This window comes from Panthera pardus, unplaced genomic scaffold (genome assembly GCF_024362965.1).
Source record: "Panthera pardus isolate Hobbes unplaced genomic scaffold, ASM2436296v1 HiC_scaffold_21, whole genome shotgun sequence".
NCBI lineage: Eukaryota > Metazoa > Chordata > Mammalia > Carnivora > Felidae > Panthera > Panthera pardus.
Window position 1 is genome coordinate 5,768,583 of NW_026526777.1, and position 16,588 is coordinate 5,785,170.

General features: G+C 55.7%; 1 protein-coding gene and 5 non-coding genes across 6 annotated transcripts; 4 read left to right on the forward strand and 2 right to left on the reverse strand.

The window, feature by feature from the left end:
• Positions 1–137: 137 nt before the first annotated feature.
• On the forward strand, positions 138–5,810 carry LOC128778909 (collagen alpha-1(I) chain-like). The gene is made up of 9 exons (XM_053909520.1): positions 138–250; positions 697–863; positions 2,043–2,143; positions 2,633–2,751; positions 3,350–3,596; positions 3,686–3,835; positions 4,121–4,354; positions 4,478–5,195; positions 5,428–5,810. The coding sequence occupies exons 1-9, from the start codon at positions 138–140 to the stop codon at positions 5,808–5,810; spliced, it is 2,232 nt and encodes a 743-aa protein (XP_053765495.1).
• Positions 1,724–1,794, reverse strand: TRNAG-GCC (transfer RNA glycine (anticodon GCC)). The gene has a single exon. It is a non-coding gene; the product is annotated as a tRNA-Gly (tRNA).
• TRNAL-CAG (transfer RNA leucine (anticodon CAG)) lies at positions 3,294–3,376 on the reverse strand. The gene has a single exon. It is a non-coding gene; the product is annotated as a tRNA-Leu (tRNA).
• TRNAD-GUC (transfer RNA aspartic acid (anticodon GUC)) lies at positions 3,992–4,063 on the forward strand. Its single transcript has one exon. It is a non-coding gene; the product is annotated as a tRNA-Asp (tRNA).
• Positions 4,881–4,952, forward strand: TRNAG-UCC (transfer RNA glycine (anticodon UCC)). Its single transcript has one exon. It is a non-coding gene; the product is annotated as a tRNA-Gly (tRNA).
• On the forward strand, positions 5,254–5,325 carry TRNAE-CUC (transfer RNA glutamic acid (anticodon CUC)). Its single transcript has one exon. It is a non-coding gene; the product is annotated as a tRNA-Glu (tRNA).
• Positions 5,811–16,588: the final 10,778 nt, after the last annotated feature.

Sequence of the window (16,588 nt, forward strand, 5' to 3'; positions counted from 1 at the left end):
GGCCGAGTCCCCCGGGCCTTGCCTCCCTCGCCCCCCTCGGGCCTGCGACCTCTCGGGCGGCTTCCCTGCCCCACGCGGGGCGGGAGCGCCACGACCTGGCTGGCTGCGTCTCTCCCCGGCGCCGGAGAGCAGACCCCATGGGCACGGTGGTCTTGGGCCCCGATGGGAGCGCACAGTCCGACCGCCGGGCCCGGGAGGTGGAGGAGGGAAGAGGCATCCGGGCCCGGCCCGGTCCCCGCGGGCACTGGAGGTGACACAGCGGGGAGGTGTGGTGGGAGCCGCGGGAGAAGAAACCCCAGCAGCCAGGCAGGTGGGTGGCGGTGCAGTCACCCTGGGGGACTGGGCGCACTCGTCGCCAACTTGTCATTCCAATTGCAGGACACGTCGGTCCCCTGCATCCTTTGGCAAAGGGGCCAGCGTGTTACCCAGAGGTCCCTTTCAACACCTCCGCGCCCCACCCCCCCACCCCCGATGAGCGGCGTCCTCCACCCCCCCCCCCCCCCCCCACTCACGCACACTTTCTACAGTTGCGCTTTTCACAGTTTCCCATCCCGCCTCGCCCCGTGCCTCGCCATGATAGGCGCCGTCAGTCCCTCTGTCCACCCCTGTATCCGTCCTCTTCTGTGGATGCCTCCCACGGTCCATCGCACACCTCAGTCTCCTTCCCGCCCCATCTTGGACACCCTTGTCCGCCAGGGATTTGCTCTGTGATCAGAGGTGTCCCCTCTCGAGGCCAAGCGGTCAGCCGGTGCGCCGCGCACACCTGCTGGGGCACACTCGCTTCAACCGGACGACCCCCCTGCACCGGTGCGGAGGGGCCGCGGCGGCCGTGGGTCTCCGGGTGCTTCCCGTGCCCGCCGCAAGTTTCCTCGGAGTCCTTGCTTTTGCGTGTGTGTGCGTGTGCGTGTGCGTGTGGGTGTGGGTGTGGGTGTGTGTGGAGGGGTGGAGGTCGGGGTGGGAGAGGGATGGAGGACGGCGGTGGCCTTTGGTGCCGTGGGCGGCTCTAGCGGTGGAAGAGGAAGCCGCGTCGGCACGGTAGCGGCGGCGGCGAATCGGGACGCAGAGAATCAAGGGCCTGCGCGACCCTGAGTTAGGCACGCTGGGGTCCTGCGGGTGCGGGTGTCGGTGCCACCTGGAGTCTGTGGGCGACCCTCCCGGACAATGGGATGTATAGCGCACCTAGGCGTGGCAGCTTGGTTTCTGCCGGTGTTGCAAAAGGGGAGGATTTCTGGAGTGTGGATAGAGTGAGCCAGAGCCTGTGTGTGTGTGTGTGTGTGTGTGCGCGCGCGTGCGCGCGCGGGGGGGGGGGGTTGGGGGCTGATGGCAGGGGCGGGGGCGCGAGGTGGTGCCGAGGGAAGGGGAGGAGTGTGTGGGTGGCAGCGTCGAGTTGGTGCGTGGATGCGTCCCTTGCAGTGAATCGGGAGACTCGAGCGAGGCGAGCGTCGTTAAAGAGAAGAAGGGCAAGGCAGGTGTGTGGGCGGGCGCGGATGGGCCCTTGGCTCCCGGGCGGAGTTTTGTCCCTTGTCCCCAGGGCGAGCGAGCCAGGGAGGAGGAAGGGAATGTGCGGCAGGGGCGGGGACGGGATGGGGCGTGGGCGGGCCCCCAGAGAGGAGCAGAGGTGGCTTTGGCCAGGTGCTCTGAAGCTGGGAGAGAGGCAGCTTAGCAGGGAGAGAGGAAGCGTAGCGCGCAGTTGGCGCTGCGGGGCCAAAAGGGGATGGCGCGTTGCATGGGCCGGGAATCGAACCCGGGCCTCCCGCGTGGCAGGCGAGAATTCTACCACTGAACCACCCATGCACCCACGGACGTGGTCTACAGAGGGCTTCCCCAGCGGCGCCGGCCGCCTCCGTTGCCGGTCCCCGCCAGTAGTGAGCGTGAGCGTGAGCATGAGCGTCTGCTCCGTGGGAGCAGGAGGCGGGCGGTCTGCAAGACAGGCTCCAGGCACGCGGAGAGCCAGCCCCTGGGGCGCGGCGCGGCGCGGACGTCCGGGCAGAGGAAGGCAGGGAGGCGGACTGGGCTCATCCTGTGCTTTGTCCCTCGTCCAGGGCCGCCGCCACAGCCTGCCCAGTGTCGCCAGAGGCAGCCAGGAGCCGGACCCAGCCTGGCCAGCGCCCGAACCCCAAACAGCCGGAGCCATCTGTGGCAGGTGCAGGCAGGCGAGGGACCTTGCCTTCAGCTACTCCCAGCCCCGAGCCAAAGTCCGTTTGGCGGATGGTTTTCTCGCGCGTGCAGTGTGTGTCCCGGCGGACCGGGTGGGGAACGGACCTCTCGTGTGTGGAGCCGTGGGGCCGGGGGCGGGGATGGGTGGGCTGTGTGTGTGTGTGTGTGTGTGTGTGTGTGTGTGTTCGCGCTCGCGCCGGCGTCTGTCGGAGTTAGAGGCCAGGTAGCGCCGCGTGCGCCTCTGAGTGCGTCTGGGGCCGAGAGAGCAAAGGCCTGAGCGCGTTGGCCGGCGGCTCTCCCTAGGGGTCCGGCTCGGTGCCTTGACAGGTTGGGAGCCAGGAGGGCGATCTTGGATCCGGGAGGAACGCTGGGGCGGAGTGGCCGGCCGGCGGCCTCCCCGAGCCAGGAGATGCGCTGTGGCGCCCGTCTGGATGGCCTGGGGGGGTCTAGGGCTTCCGCTCCCTGCTCCCTGCAGCCATCTTCCCGGCTTGGACTCGTGAGCCAGGCCCACAGAAGGGAGGGGTCCACGCCGCCGGCTGGCCAGCAGACGGCTGGGCTGTATGGCTCCCGGGAGGCAGGCAGGCAGGCAGGCAGGTAGGTGTGGCCAGGGGAAGGCCCCCAGGTGGAGGATCGTGTGGGCCGCCTCGGGAGGGTGTGGAGAGAATGGACTGGGGCCGGGGGGGAAAGCACGGGGTGACGGTGGGGTGGGTGCGTGTTCCCGGTGGCGGCGGAAGCGGACGGCTGGCTGTAAGAAAGAGCCAGGCGCTGTCCAGCGGCCACAAGTGGGAGCGGGAAGCGCGGGGAGCTTTGCAGCCTGGGCTGGTCCGCGAGTGCCGGGGTGACGAGGGCAGGGGCGGGAATAGGCGAGAAGGAGGACCAAAGAGCCTCCAGAAAGCAGCAGGTGCGAAGTCAGCGAAGCCCGCGGGTGTGGGAAAGGCGCTCGAGTCGCCGGGGAGTGCGTGTGCGTTCGCGCACGCGCGCGCGCTCGCTCCGAGCCCGAGGCGGCGAGGGTGGAGGGGCTGGAGCTCGGTCCTGGGCAGCGTGTGCTCGGGTGCGAGGCGGGCCGCGGCGGCGAGAGGGTGTGGTCCAGGCCCGGGTGGCGTGGCTGCTGTGTGGGGCGGGCCAAAAGGTGGGCGTGTCAGGAGTGGGATTCGAACCCACGCCTCCAGGGGAGACTGCGACCTGAACGCAGCGCCTTAGACCGCTCGGCCATCCTGACGGCGGGTGTGGGCGCGTCGCCGCTGGCCTGGCTGGGACGCGGCGCTAACGCTGGTGTCCTTGGCCGTCATGGCGCCTGGCTGGCGGCTGTGTGGGTGCGCAAGGGGCGAGCCACGCGCGGCGGCCCCGGAGGAGCACCGCCAGCCGCCTCGCCGCCGCCGCCGCCGCCGCCGCCGCCAGCGCGGCTCCCGTCGCTGTCGCACCCCCACCCCCAGCTCCCTGCAGGCCCCGTCCAGCGTCGGCGCCCCTTGCCCTGCTCCCCACCCCGCCTTCCTCGCCCTCGCCCTCGCCCTCGCCCTGGCCCTCGCAGCCCCGCTTGCCGTCTGGGGCCTTTTCTCCCGGCGCGATGCCCGCCTGGCAGACGAGAGAGAGGCAGCGCTCGTTGGGAGTACTGAGCGCCGTCCGGGTCCGTGTGTGGGCCCGGGTGCGGGTGGACTCCGAGTCGGGGCCGGGGGCTGCCGTGCGGGAGAGGGGGCCGAAGCGGGGGTGGGGTCGGGTGGGGCGTGGCCCGGGCCGGGCGCCCGTGCAGGGCAGGGCGTCGAGGGCGGGCAGGGGCAGGCGTGGGGAGGCAGCCGGAGAGGGGTCGGGCGGGCGCCCGGGTGGCCGGCCGCCGCCGTCCTCGTTAGTATAGTGGTGAGTATCCCCGCCTGTCACGCGGGAGACCGGGGTTCGATTCCCCGACGGGGAGGCAAGACGCCCTTTTTGGTGGCCTGCGCAGCTCTGGGTCCCACCTCTTGCTCCCGAGGGAGGGGCAGGGGCGCTTCTTCTCGGCCGTCCGTCGTCCGGCCGGCGGCGCGTGCCCGGCCTGCCCACCGTCCACCGGGCCCAGCCCTTTGCGTGGCTCGAGGCCGGACGCTGGGTCGCCACCGCGCAGCCGGGGCCTCGTGCGGTCCCCGCGGCAGCCACAGCGAGCTCCTTGGCGACGTGCCGCCCAGCCGCGCAGCCGCGCAGCCGCGCAGCCGCCGTGGGTGTGGGTCGGGTGGGAGGCAGATGGGTCCGGTCCCGTGTGGATGCGGGAGGTGGTGTGTGAGGCCTGGCGGCCCGCCCCCTCTGCTCCTTCCCGCGCGGGGCCGGGCCGGGCCGGGCCGGGCCGGGCCGCTAGCTGCGGGCCGCGGAGGACGCGGAAGACGCCGGGCCGGGGGCGTGGCGGGGCTCCCCAGCCGGCCTCCGAGGGCCCGAGAGCGGCCAGGCGGCCAGAGCGCCCTCCAGAGGCGGGCGGCGGTGGGCGCCGGGCGCCGGGCGCCGGGCGCAGGGCGGGCAGGTGGGCGTGCGGGCGTGCCAGGCGACCGGCCGGCGCAGCGGAGTCGGAGGGGCGAGGCTGGGGCTCCGGGTGGCCGGAGCCCGTGGTGGCCGGAGGCCCGTGGTGGCCGGGCAGAGCTGCGGCCGGCCGGGACGTCGGGGCAGGGCTGCGCCGGGCGGCGGCGGCGGCGGCGAGAGAGCGCCAAGGCGAGAAGGCGCCGGAGCGCACCCTGGGCCGGCCGCGTCGGGCCGGCCCGGGCCGTGCAGCGTTGGTGGTATAGTGGTGAGCATAGCTGCCTTCCAAGCAGTTGACCCGGGTTCGATTCCCGGCCAACGCAGCCGGCCGACCTTTTGCGCCCCTCCGGGGCCCTCCTGGCCAGGCCCGCCGGGCGCTGGCAGTGGGGGACGGCGTGCCGGCCGCTGGGCGCTGGGCACGTGGCCCGAGGCGGCCGGCGTGCGGGTGCGAGGGCGACCGGCGCGCAGCGTTTTGCGGGTGCTGCCAGCGGGCCGGGTGGACTGCGTGGGGCCCGCGGGCGGCTGGACGTGCAGAGGCAGGGGCCTCGGGGCCCAAGCGGAGCCGCGTGGGTGGAATGGAGGCGCTGGGTCCAGGGGGTGCAGGCCAGGCGCGCAGCCTGTCGCTCCCTGGTGGTCTAGTGGTTAGGATTCGGCGCTCTCACCGCCGCGGCCCGGGTTCGATTCCCGGTCAGGGAAGCCTTTCTTCTTCCTCTGGCCCTCCGGGGCCTCCCCTCCCGGCCTGCCAGGCCGAGCCACCCACCGTCCGGTCCCCAGTGCACCCGCACCACCCCCTTTTAGCCCACGCCAGCACGCCAGGCCACAGGTGGCTAGCTTGTCGTGGGCCCCGCCGTCGCGACGACGACGACGACGACGATGACGACGGCGGCCGCGGCGGTGTGCGCACAAGGCCACCTGCCACGCCCCCACGGGCAGCCCAAGCCTCGCCCTGCCACCTCGGCCCCTCCGAGCCTTTTGGCCTGGCTGGCCCTCTGGAGGCCCTCGGCATCGCCTCTCCCCTTCGCCCCCCGCGCACGCGCTCGCCTGGCTCCTTCGCTTCCACAGCCCGAGACGCGAGTGGCCGGGGCGACCTCTGTCCCCCGCCGGGACCACCAGTGTGCGCAGAGGCCCCGGCCCCCCGAGTGTGCTCGGACCCCCACCGCCCCCGCCGGTGGCGCTCCTAGCTGGCCAGGCTGACGAGCCATCCCGTCCTCCCTCCCGAGGTGCCCGCGGTGGCGGTGCTGGGCGCGTGGGGCAGGTGAGCCACGCGCAGCCCTGAGTCCCGTCACCTGGCCGAGCCCCCCGGGCCTTGCCTCCCTCGCCCCCCTCGGGCCTGCGACCTCTCGGGCGGCTTCCCTGCCCCACGCGGGGCGGGAGCGCCACGACCTGGCTGGCTGCGTCTCTCCCCGGCGCCGGAGAGCAGACCCCATGGGCACGGTGGTCTTGGGCCCCGATGGGAGCGCACAGTCCGACCGCCGGGCCCGGGAGGTGGAGGAGGGAAGAGGCATCCGGGCCCGGCCCGGTCCCCGCGGGCACTGGAGGTGACACAGCGGGGAGGTGTCGTGGGAGCCGCGGGGGAAGAAACCCCAGCAGCCAGGCAGGTGGGTGGCGGTGCAGTCACCCCGGGGGACTGGGCGCACTTGTCGCCAACTTGTCATTCCAATTGCAGGACACGTCGGTCCCCTGCATCCTTTGGCAAAGGGGCCAGCGTGTTACCCAGAGGTCCCTTTCAACACCTCCGCGCCCCACCCCCCCACCCCCGATGAGCGGCGTCCTCCACCCCCCCCCCCCCACTCACGCACACTTTCCACAGTTGCGCTTTTCACAGTTTCCCATCCCGCCTCACCCTGTTCCTCGCCATGATAGGCGTCGTCCGTCCCTCTGTCCACCCCTGTATCCGTCCTCTTCTGTGGGTGCCTCCCAAGGTCCATTGCACGCCTCAGTCTTTCTCCTGCCACATCAGTCCCCACCTCACGGTGTTGTTAGTCCTAGCTGGACCTCAGAGCTCGACCCTTGGGCCAGGTGGTTGGTGGAGGGAAAGGGAATGTGGGCACTGGTGTTTTGCCAGCACAGAGGCAGTGGAGGTGAGAGAGCGTGGAGATATTCGGAATGGAGGGGGAAAACGCAGCGTCCACCCAGCTCGGTGTGGGCAGAGGCACCTTGGGGACAGGGAGGACCTCTATCTATGGTGTTATTCAATTTGAGGCCCCATACTCTCCATCCTATGGCACAGTTGCCAGCGTGGTACCCAGAAATAGCTTCCTCCACCTGTGTTCAGCTACCCGCTCTCAGCAGCACCCCCCTCCAAACCCTGGTTTCACTGTTAACAGTTTCATGTCCCCACCTTCCCTTACTCCCAGCCTCAATATGTTCCAAGTCTCTCCTCAGCATGTATGTATCTTTTCTTGATGTTCAAGTTTTCTTTAAAAGAGACATTTCCACCACAGACAATAATGCATCAGGTTGTGAAATTGATTATTGAGTCACACATTAATATTCTAACAGCCAAGGGAATCGTGGGAGATACCAAAGCTTGGTCGGTCCTAGAAATAGTTTTTTCCTAGAACATTAGAGGTAGGATGCTCCTGCTGACAGGTTGATTTATGAGTTGTAGCCCTTTCAGTCTGTGTGGGATGAAATTTCTGTTTTTTTAAGGTCTCACTGTGGTTAATATTTTTGGAAGCCCTAGGAATTAAATATCATTTGTGTAATTGCCATCTAGGTCTTGGAATTATATCTTATATCTTTGATCTCTTGCCTTTCTACATGGCCAGTCTCTGGCTTGTCATATTTTTAGCCTTATTAGCTTTTATCGATATTTGTTGGGGTTCTGGCGGTCCCAGCAGACTCTTGATTTCATGGGTAATGAATTTTAGCCTGTAGGGCATAAAGCTAAAATAAAGTAAAACCCTCCTGTGAAATGTGCCCTCCTTGTACGTGGAGGAAAGGAACACTTTTATCTTGCAAGGCAAAGGGACTCAGAGAAGAATCTGAAAATTTGCAATATATGAGAAAGTGTGCTGGTGAGGATTCGAGGAAGTGGTCCATATCATCCAGTCTTTTGGAAGTCAAATTATAGGACAAAGTTTTTAGAGAAAAATTTGGATCTATGTAAATTTTAAATGTGTTTATCATTTATCAAGCAGTTCAACTGGGGGAATTTATCTTAATATTTGCACCGGTGGGCAAAGTTGTATGTTCATTACTTCATTATTGGTGTCCTAGAAAACTAGGCAATGTTCCCCATGTTCATAGCTAAGAACTTGTTTATGAAATATACAACACAATATAACTGTTTAAAAGAGTCAGTAGGTAAGTGAATATATTAGTTATACTTTTGTGGTAGTCAGCTTGTAAGATAGTTTCTGATGATCACCACCTCCTGGTTTTCCAAACCCGCCACAGTCCTTTCCCACATTGTAGTGGGATTTGTCTTTGTGAATGACAGAACATAGCCAAAATGTAAGTATGTCACTTCTAAGATTTGTTTAGAAAACGCTATGGTTTCCACCCTGGGCTCTCTCTCACTCTCTCTTTCTCTCTCATAACTTTCTTTGGGCAAAGCCAGCGAACACTTCGCGCTGATTCACAGGCAGCCTAGGAGTGGCCCAGAGGGGGAGGAACAGGGCTTAAGTGAACCACCACCCACACGAGCTCTGAATTGGGCCCCCCATTGTAGTTAAAGCTTCAGGTGACTTCAGGCCCAGGCAACGGCTCGACAGCGACTTCACGAGGACGCGGAAGCAGAAACCGTGAAGCTAAGTTGTTCCTGGATTCCTCACTCCAGAAGCTGTGACATAATACATGTTTCTTCTTTGAAGCTGCTAAGGTTTGGAGTAATATAACATGTGCTCCGTAGAGAACAAACTAACGATATATCAGTTGTCTGCAGATAACTAATACAAATTACATGCTAAAAAAGTAAATTGTACCATAGTGAATTTATAATATGAAAAATGATAAATCATGAAAAATCATAAATCATATAATTATTTTCATAGAAACTCTCGAAATTCAAAATACAATAATATGGCAAGTAGGGGCTCGTATCATTTGTCCCCGAGTCTTATTTAAATGTGCTTAGGGGGGCCTACATGGCTCAGTCGGTTAAGGGTCCGCATCTTGATTTTAACGGGGTCATGGTTTTGTGGTTTGTGGGATCAAGTCCCACGGCAGGCTGTGCGCTGACAGCACAGAGCCTGCTTGGGATTCTCTCTCTGCCCCAACCAAGCTCATGCTCTCTCTGTTTCTCAAAATAAATGAAATTTATTTTTAAAATGTTTTTAAATGTTTTTACAATTAATTTTTTAAATTGATGTATAAATGGCATGCAATAAAATGGACACATTTAAAGTGCACTATTTTGGGGGCGCCTGGGTGGCTCAGTCGGTTAAGCGTCCAACTTGGGCTCAGGTCATGATCTTGCGGTCGGTGAGTTCAAGCCCCGCGTCGGGCTCTGTGCTGGCTCTGTGCTGACAGCTCAGAGCCTGGAGCCTGTTTCAGATTCTGTGTCTCCCTCTCTCTGACCCTCCCCCGTTCGTGCTCTGTCTCTCTCTGTCTCAAAAATAAATAAACGTTAAAAAAAATTTTTTTTTCTGTCACCACTGAGTACTTTTGTTTTCTAGAGCATGCTGTCTGCTAGAATTTCTGTGATTATAAAAATGTTTTATATTTGTGTTTTCCACGATGGTAGCCACTAGTCACATATGGCTATTGAGCACTTGAAAAGAGGCTCGTCCAAACTGAGAAATCCTGTAAGTGTGAAATACACACTCAATTTCAAAGACTCAATATGAAGCCAAGAGTGTAAAACATCCATATATTTTTATACCAATTCTACATTGAATTAGCATTATATGGGGTATATTGGGTATTATGGATTACATTGTGTCCCCTCAAAATCCGTATATTGAAATCCTAAGTCCCAGGACCTCCGAATGGGAGCTTATTTGGAAATAGGATGTCTCTCTCCTCTGTAATGAGGATGAAGTCAGATTGCAGTAGAGTGGGCTGCTAATACAATGTGGATGCTACTCACCCGTCATCAATATGGATGCTACTCACCCATATTAAAAGGGGAAATTCAAATACACAGACATACTCACGGGGGAAGAACACCAGGTAAAGTCTGGAGTTCTGCTGCGAGCAAGGAAATATCAGCAGCTAGGAAGGAGGCCCGGAACATATCCTTCTAGTATCTTCCGAAGGAGCATGACCCTGATGACACTTTGATCTGGCTTCCAGCCTCTGAAACTGTGAAACAATAAATTTATGTTGGTCAAGCCAGTCAGTTCATGGTACTTTATTATGGCAGCTATTTAAAATTAATATGTTGGGGTCGACTGGGTGGCTCAGTTGGTTAAACGTCCGACTCGTGATTTGGGCTCAAGTCATGATATCATGGTTTGGGGGTTTGAGGCCCACGTAGGGCTCTCCACTGACCTTGAGGAGCCTTCTTAGGATTCTCTCTCCTTCTCTCTCTGCCCCTCCCTAGCTTGTTTTCTGTCTCTCAAAATAAATAAAAACTTTTTAAAAAATTAATACATTGGATTCAAAAAGTATGTTATTAAATTAATTTTAGGGGCACCTGGATGGCTCAGTCGGTTAAGTGTCCAACTTCGGCTCAGGTCATGATCTCGCAGCTTGTGAATTCGAGCCCTGTGTCAGGCTCTGTGCTGACATCTCAGAGGCCTGGAGCCTGCTTTGGATTCTGTGTCTCCCTCTCTCTCTGCCCCCTCTGCTGCTTGCTCTCTGTCTCTGCCTCTCTCTCAAAAATAAACATTAAAATTTTATAAATTAATTTTATATGTGCCTTTTTTTAAATACTCCCTTTTGAAGAAGGCCCTGAATCTGCCCTCTTCAAACACCCTACAGAACAGATGTACGAATTTCTGAAAAACCAAGCAATCCCATTTTAAACAAAACAACAAGCATATTCCTTATTTTGTGGCATGGCGGCTAAGGTGATATAGACCCCCAGAGGAAACTTTTCCATAGTTAAGGCAACAAGAATGGAATCAAGCTCCCCACACCTACGATGGAACGGATACCTATTCCTACCCTTGCCCCTCTGGAGTGTGTATTGTGACCACATAAGGAGTTGTGATGAGATCACAGTAAAGAATTATGGTGGAGGTGAACTGTAGCACAAAAGTCTGTAAGAATAAGTCATTTATTTGACTTTTTTTCTAATTTTTTTATACGAAGAAGGAAATAGCTATCCAATCATCAAACGTATGAGGTGAGCCCTCAGCAAAATTGTCAGTCAATTGCTTTTTATTTCTCTCCTTCCAACCCTTCCCTGAGCTACCCTGTCTTCTCACTGGCCCTCTCCCTAATTGCTGGCATTCCCAGCATTCTGGATTTTTGTCTCCTCTGGTGAAACTACCAGCCTGAGAAGGTGATTCTCCCTGTGGTGTTAAATGACTGTCCTCAGCTAGGGATGAAGGTTGGTTATAAGAAAACAAAACCCACTCGAACTAGATTAAATAAAGAGTGACCGTAAGCCGATGAGAGGAAACCTCAAAGCTATTTAAAGACGGGAGAAAAAGCATGACGTGAGCCGGCTGAAAGCGAGACTGGAAGTGTGTTTGGGAAGCCACGATTCGAAGACGTGACCACTCGCGTCTGCTTTTTTCTCTACTTCTCTCCAGTTTCGACCAACTCCCTCATTCTCTCTTGCTCTCTCACTCTCTCCCCTGTCCGTCCTCCAATCCTTCCCGTCTCCTTCTCTCAGATGGCTTCTTTTACTTTCACATGACCTAACGTGGCGTGATTTGAAAAGCTCTTTCAATTAAGGACCTCCCGTAACCTACCTAAAGCGTTTGCAACGCGGTTCAATTTCAAAGAGCATCTGATTGGTCGTTGGTCGTCGTGAGCTCCCTCCTTCCTGGGTAGTGATAGGCCCTGGTCGCCCTGAGGTGGGAGGGGAGTGAAGGAGTTAGGAGAGGCCTTTTCCAACCTGCAAGACGGAGGGCTGTCTCTTCTATCTAGGAGCGGGGCGCAGGCAGTGGAGCACGCGTGTCAGGTTTCTGCTGACGTTACCTATTGAAAATAGATATTGACATTACCTATTGTGCCCCTGTGGGTCTGGATGTATTGTGAAAAATACTGTAAAAAGTATATACTTACGATTTCATAAATGCTAGAGAGATCATCCCCATTGGGGAAGAGATGATTTTTTTTTTACCTTCCCTTTTTTTACTTCTTACTTTTCAAAATGCTCTATTATATATGTGAATTTAAATATGCGGCTCACATTACATTTCTACTGGACAACACTGCTCTACGGGTATACTTAGCAACAAATGGATCCCATCAGGTTTACCGGAGAGCTGTTTCTTCTGCTCCTAGTCCTTTATCTGGTGATGCCTATCTACTCCACATCCCTAGTAAATACGGAAAGTCAGTCTCTGTTTAGCAAACAGCAACTGGTCCTGCCTTTGATATTTACCTAGAACACTCTCCCATTTATATGTAATCTAGCTCTCAAAATCTCAGGTCCTCTTGATGATCTATTTGGAAGAACTCTCTGACTTTGACACTTGATACTCTCTTCTGAGCATGTTTTTGAATCTGCCGTTCAAATCCACAAACTTCTAGCCGTAGACATTTTTGCTGGCAACATGGATGGTTATTCGCCCATCCTGATCCCATGGGAGCTATCCTATTGGGCAGGTGTGCTTGATTTTGCTTTAGGAGAACTAAACAGATGCCATATTATTCAATCATGAACAATGACATTGTTCTAGGAATTATAGAGAGCATCTTACTACCGTTATGTAATTCAGCAAAAATAAGCGTTACGTATCTATTAGGATCTCTGCCTTGGAGAATTCAGTCTGTTGAGGTTACTCTTGAGTTGTGGAAAGAGACAGAGAAATGGACAGGATAACCTATAAGTGGTAAGTGCAGATGAGAGAATGAGACAGGGAGGTATAAGGGGACCTAGGTTTTAGCACTGAAGAGAGAGATGCCCTGGGGGCTCCTAGGTGGCTCAGTCAGTTGAGCGTCCAACTTCGGCTCAGGTTATGACCTTGCAGCTCGTGGGTTTAAGCCCCTCATTGCGCTCTGTGTCGGACTCTGTGCTGACAGCTCAGAGCCTGGAGGCTGCTTCAGATTCTGTCTCCCTCTCTCTCTGCCCCAACCCACTTGCATTCTGTCTCGGTATCTCTCAAAAATAAATAAACATTAAAAAAAAGAGAGAGCGATGCCCTGGGTCAACTCACAGCCCTTGTCTGGACTATGGTTTCCTCGCTTACACAAATGAAGGGTTGGACTTCAACTCTTTAGTCTTATGATTCCTTTTTTTTTTTTTTTTAACATATATAGTAGGAAAAAAAGATACTCCTTTCCATGGACAAACAATCATGCTCAGACATTTCAACTTTCCTACCTCAGAGAGAATTCCGAATATTCGCGAACAACTTTCTGAAATGGGGGAAGATATTGTATCTCTGATTATGAGCATGAACCACACCACCTGTATTCCTGCCCTTGTTCACAGGTTGTCTTAATCCTCAAACCACTGTAGATCTTGCATAGACAGTTTAGAGTGCTCTCTGATGCCTCAGAAATGCCGCTCCTGACCTTGGAATGCTGAATAGAATTTTCTATAAGTTCTGATAAATGTGTTGGGGTAGGTGGCCAGGAAATCTTATAGGAGGCATTATTAAAAATGCAAGCCCAGGATACATACAGTTCTGTCTAATCTGAGGCAACAGAACAAGGCTCTAGGAGATATGTGCACATAAAGGCTTTGGATCTTCTGGAAGGGATAGATCTCTCTTCCTCTGCTCATCGCACACTTACACATTGAATTTAGCACACATACCTTTAAAGTTCTACCTGAGGCCGAAGAGCAATTTCCTTTACTTTCTACACTGTCATGTCAAGAGCTCTGCTTCTGCAAATCTGTCCCAGAAGGCTGCAAAAACAACCAATCTTCATAGGTTCTTTATCAATTCCATTGACTTCATTTCCTAATAGCAAAACAAAACACCCCAAAACCCAAACCCAACCCCCCCCCCCAAAAAAAAAACCAAAAAAGACCAACCAACCAACAAAAAACCCTGGGCTCTCTTAGTATATGGGAGGAGTCATTGGTGGGGTGGGGATGGGCGTTCTATCTTTTATTGACACTGGTTAACTAGAGAGTGGAATATTCATTGCTTGGGGCAGGAATTTCTTGGACGCAGGGTTTCTGCCTCTTTTTCCTTATTTGGTCAGGTGTTGCCTACTGTGGTATCTGCCATCTTGGGCCTGTCTGTTTTCATCCCGCTTCATGTGGAGTGCTGCCAGGACAGGCCTCTGACTTTCCCCCTAGCTGGCCACGACTTCCTTGTTGCAGACGTCCAGGCATCCTGTTAGAACCTAACTGCCTACTCTAACATGGTGACTGGCTTTGTTTCCCACAGTCGTTTGGCCTGATTAAAATTTTAGGTGCTTTCCCTTGACAGGAAGGAGTCCATCTTGTTTGTTAGCTGTTGCTGTCTAATCATTGGGGTCTTTTTTTCTCACCAGTGTTAGCCAGTGAGTACCACCCAGTCCTGAGCTCAGAGGACGTGGCAAGTGAATATCTGTAGATTTGGTCTGGATTCCCTAGTTCAGTGTTTTCCAAAAGCTGTTCCCCAGCCACATAACTCCTTGAGAGAGGTTTTTCAGAATGAAGGGCTCCGTGGTCAAAATAATGCAGACATTCTGCATACACTGTTCCTCTCCTTGTGTATTCATAATGCCCATTAAACGCTCCAAGAAGCCTTATTGCAAAGAGAACTTTCAAACTAAATTTTATAAGGCATTTGCCAAACCTCGATAACCACAGAATCTTTTTTCCTCTGTAACTTTTATCAGTGTCGTTCAGACCAGATGTGGCCACTGTCACCCTTTGGGAAATGCTGACCCAGTGCTTTATTTGGGAAGTCAGAGAGAAGAAGAGAACCTCTGAAGACATCCTGGGCTCCCCGACTGCCATTGGCCTTGGTCTTAGCCCCTGGCCTGAGGGACTTCACAAAGGTTTCCCCACAGGGAACCTGTTTATTCCAAATCTCTGACTTAACAACTCCTTTTCCCCATCCCTCTCCTGTGAGGTCTAGCAATTGTATTCATTTTTCCACCTTGGTGTCAAATCACTTTCTGCTTGCTGATGGGACTCCTGCAGTGGCAGTGGGCACGGAACCATCTTTTTCTGTGCAGAGAGACTTTCAAAGCTCAAAGGGAAACTGGAGAAATTGTAAAGTCAAATGGAGCCAGGGCCCTCAGGGCAAACGGCCTCTCATCTCAAGGTGTAACAGCACCGGGTTGTGATGGGGTTTTAGGGTGAGGGTAGAATTTGGAGCTGAGGGCCAAGAAAGATTTCTTGAAGACATCTTTGGTGCAAAAGGGTGATTTTATTAAAGCACGGGGACAGGACCCATAGGCAGAAAGAGCTGCTCTGGAGTTATGAGGAGTGACTGGCCCTACACTCTGGACTTGGGGGAGGCAAAGCCAGAACGTAAGTTTCCAAAGGGGTCCCCACACGTCAAAGACCCACAGATCACTGGAGGCCCAGCCACTGCCAAGTCATGGATGCCCTTCCCTCCCGCAAAGCATCAACATCAAGACGGTAGGGGTTCCTGGAGAAATGTTCTACTCTGGCAGCCTCCAGTATTTGTCAATGAACTGCAAGTTATAAGGAAATTTAATTTTCCCTGCCATTTCCTTCTGCTTTGGTTTCCCACACCACCGTGGAGGGGAGGGTGCTGTTAGGGCTCCAGGAAACTGAGTCTATAGGTTTCTGGAGATTAGGCCATTGATAAGATTGCCCCTCTCTCGCAATCCACCAAGATCCCTGTAAACTGATGGAGACTCTATCATCCAACCATCTGTTCTCCATCCCCTCCCCTGTCCTGGGGCAGCCAGGAGTGCCCGCAGAACGTCACACGCATCCCACCGGGAGGGGGGTGCGTGCCAGCCTGTACTTTGCCCCCAGCCTGCCCCATCGTCCCTCATCAGTAGAAGCATCTGTTCAGGACATAGATTTCCTCCTCCTCTAGCCCCTCTTCTGACAGCAACCTGGCTAAGGAGCCTTCCACCACCCATTAGCCTCCAGAGGAAAAATAAAAAGAGCCTTTGATCTCCAGACCTAACCGGTAACAGACCCCACCTTCACTGGGTTTCTGAAGATCAAAGCATGGTCTCAGCCCACCCAGTTCTGTAAGGACTCACGGCAAATGTATTTTCACAGATTTTAGACAGAGGCTCCTTAAATAGATGAAAATTCAGTACATTCTGCTTCTACTTTCAAAATAAGTCCAGCAAACTTACCACCAGCAAGTGGGTCCAAGCCACTGTCGTCCCTCGCTCGGATTACTGCACAGGCTTCTGACCGGTCTCCCTACACTCGCCCTTGACACCCTACAGTCTGCTCTCACCAGGACTGCCAAAGTGGTCCTTCTAAGATGTGCGTTGTATTTGCCGCTTCCTTGCTTAAACTAAGCAAGAGCTTGTCCCTGCACTTGAGAACAAATGCTAAAGCTTTGCAGGGCTCCACGACGTGATCCATGATCTTGACCTCACTGTCTGACCTCATCTACTGCTCTTCCTTGAACACACCAATTAGACCCCTGCTCAGGGCTTATGTTAACTTCTGTTTCTGGAATGTTCTTCCTTACAGATATCCACATCATGCTTCGTCATGGCCTTGATTCAAATGTCACCTTATCAGGGAGGCCTCCCCGATCATTCACTAGAACTCCAACCCACCCCTTCACCATCTCCTAACCCCTGTCTCCTGCTTTATTTCCCCTCATTGTACTTCCTGCCAATCGAAGTACCCTGTGTTCCCTTGTTTAGCTGTGTATTGCCTGACTACCCTGCCTCCCATCAGAACGACAGCTCCAGGAGAGCAGGGCCTTTGAATTTGCTCACTGCCTTCTGCCTTAGAGTGTCTGGCACATTATAAAGCACTCAATAAAAATTCTTC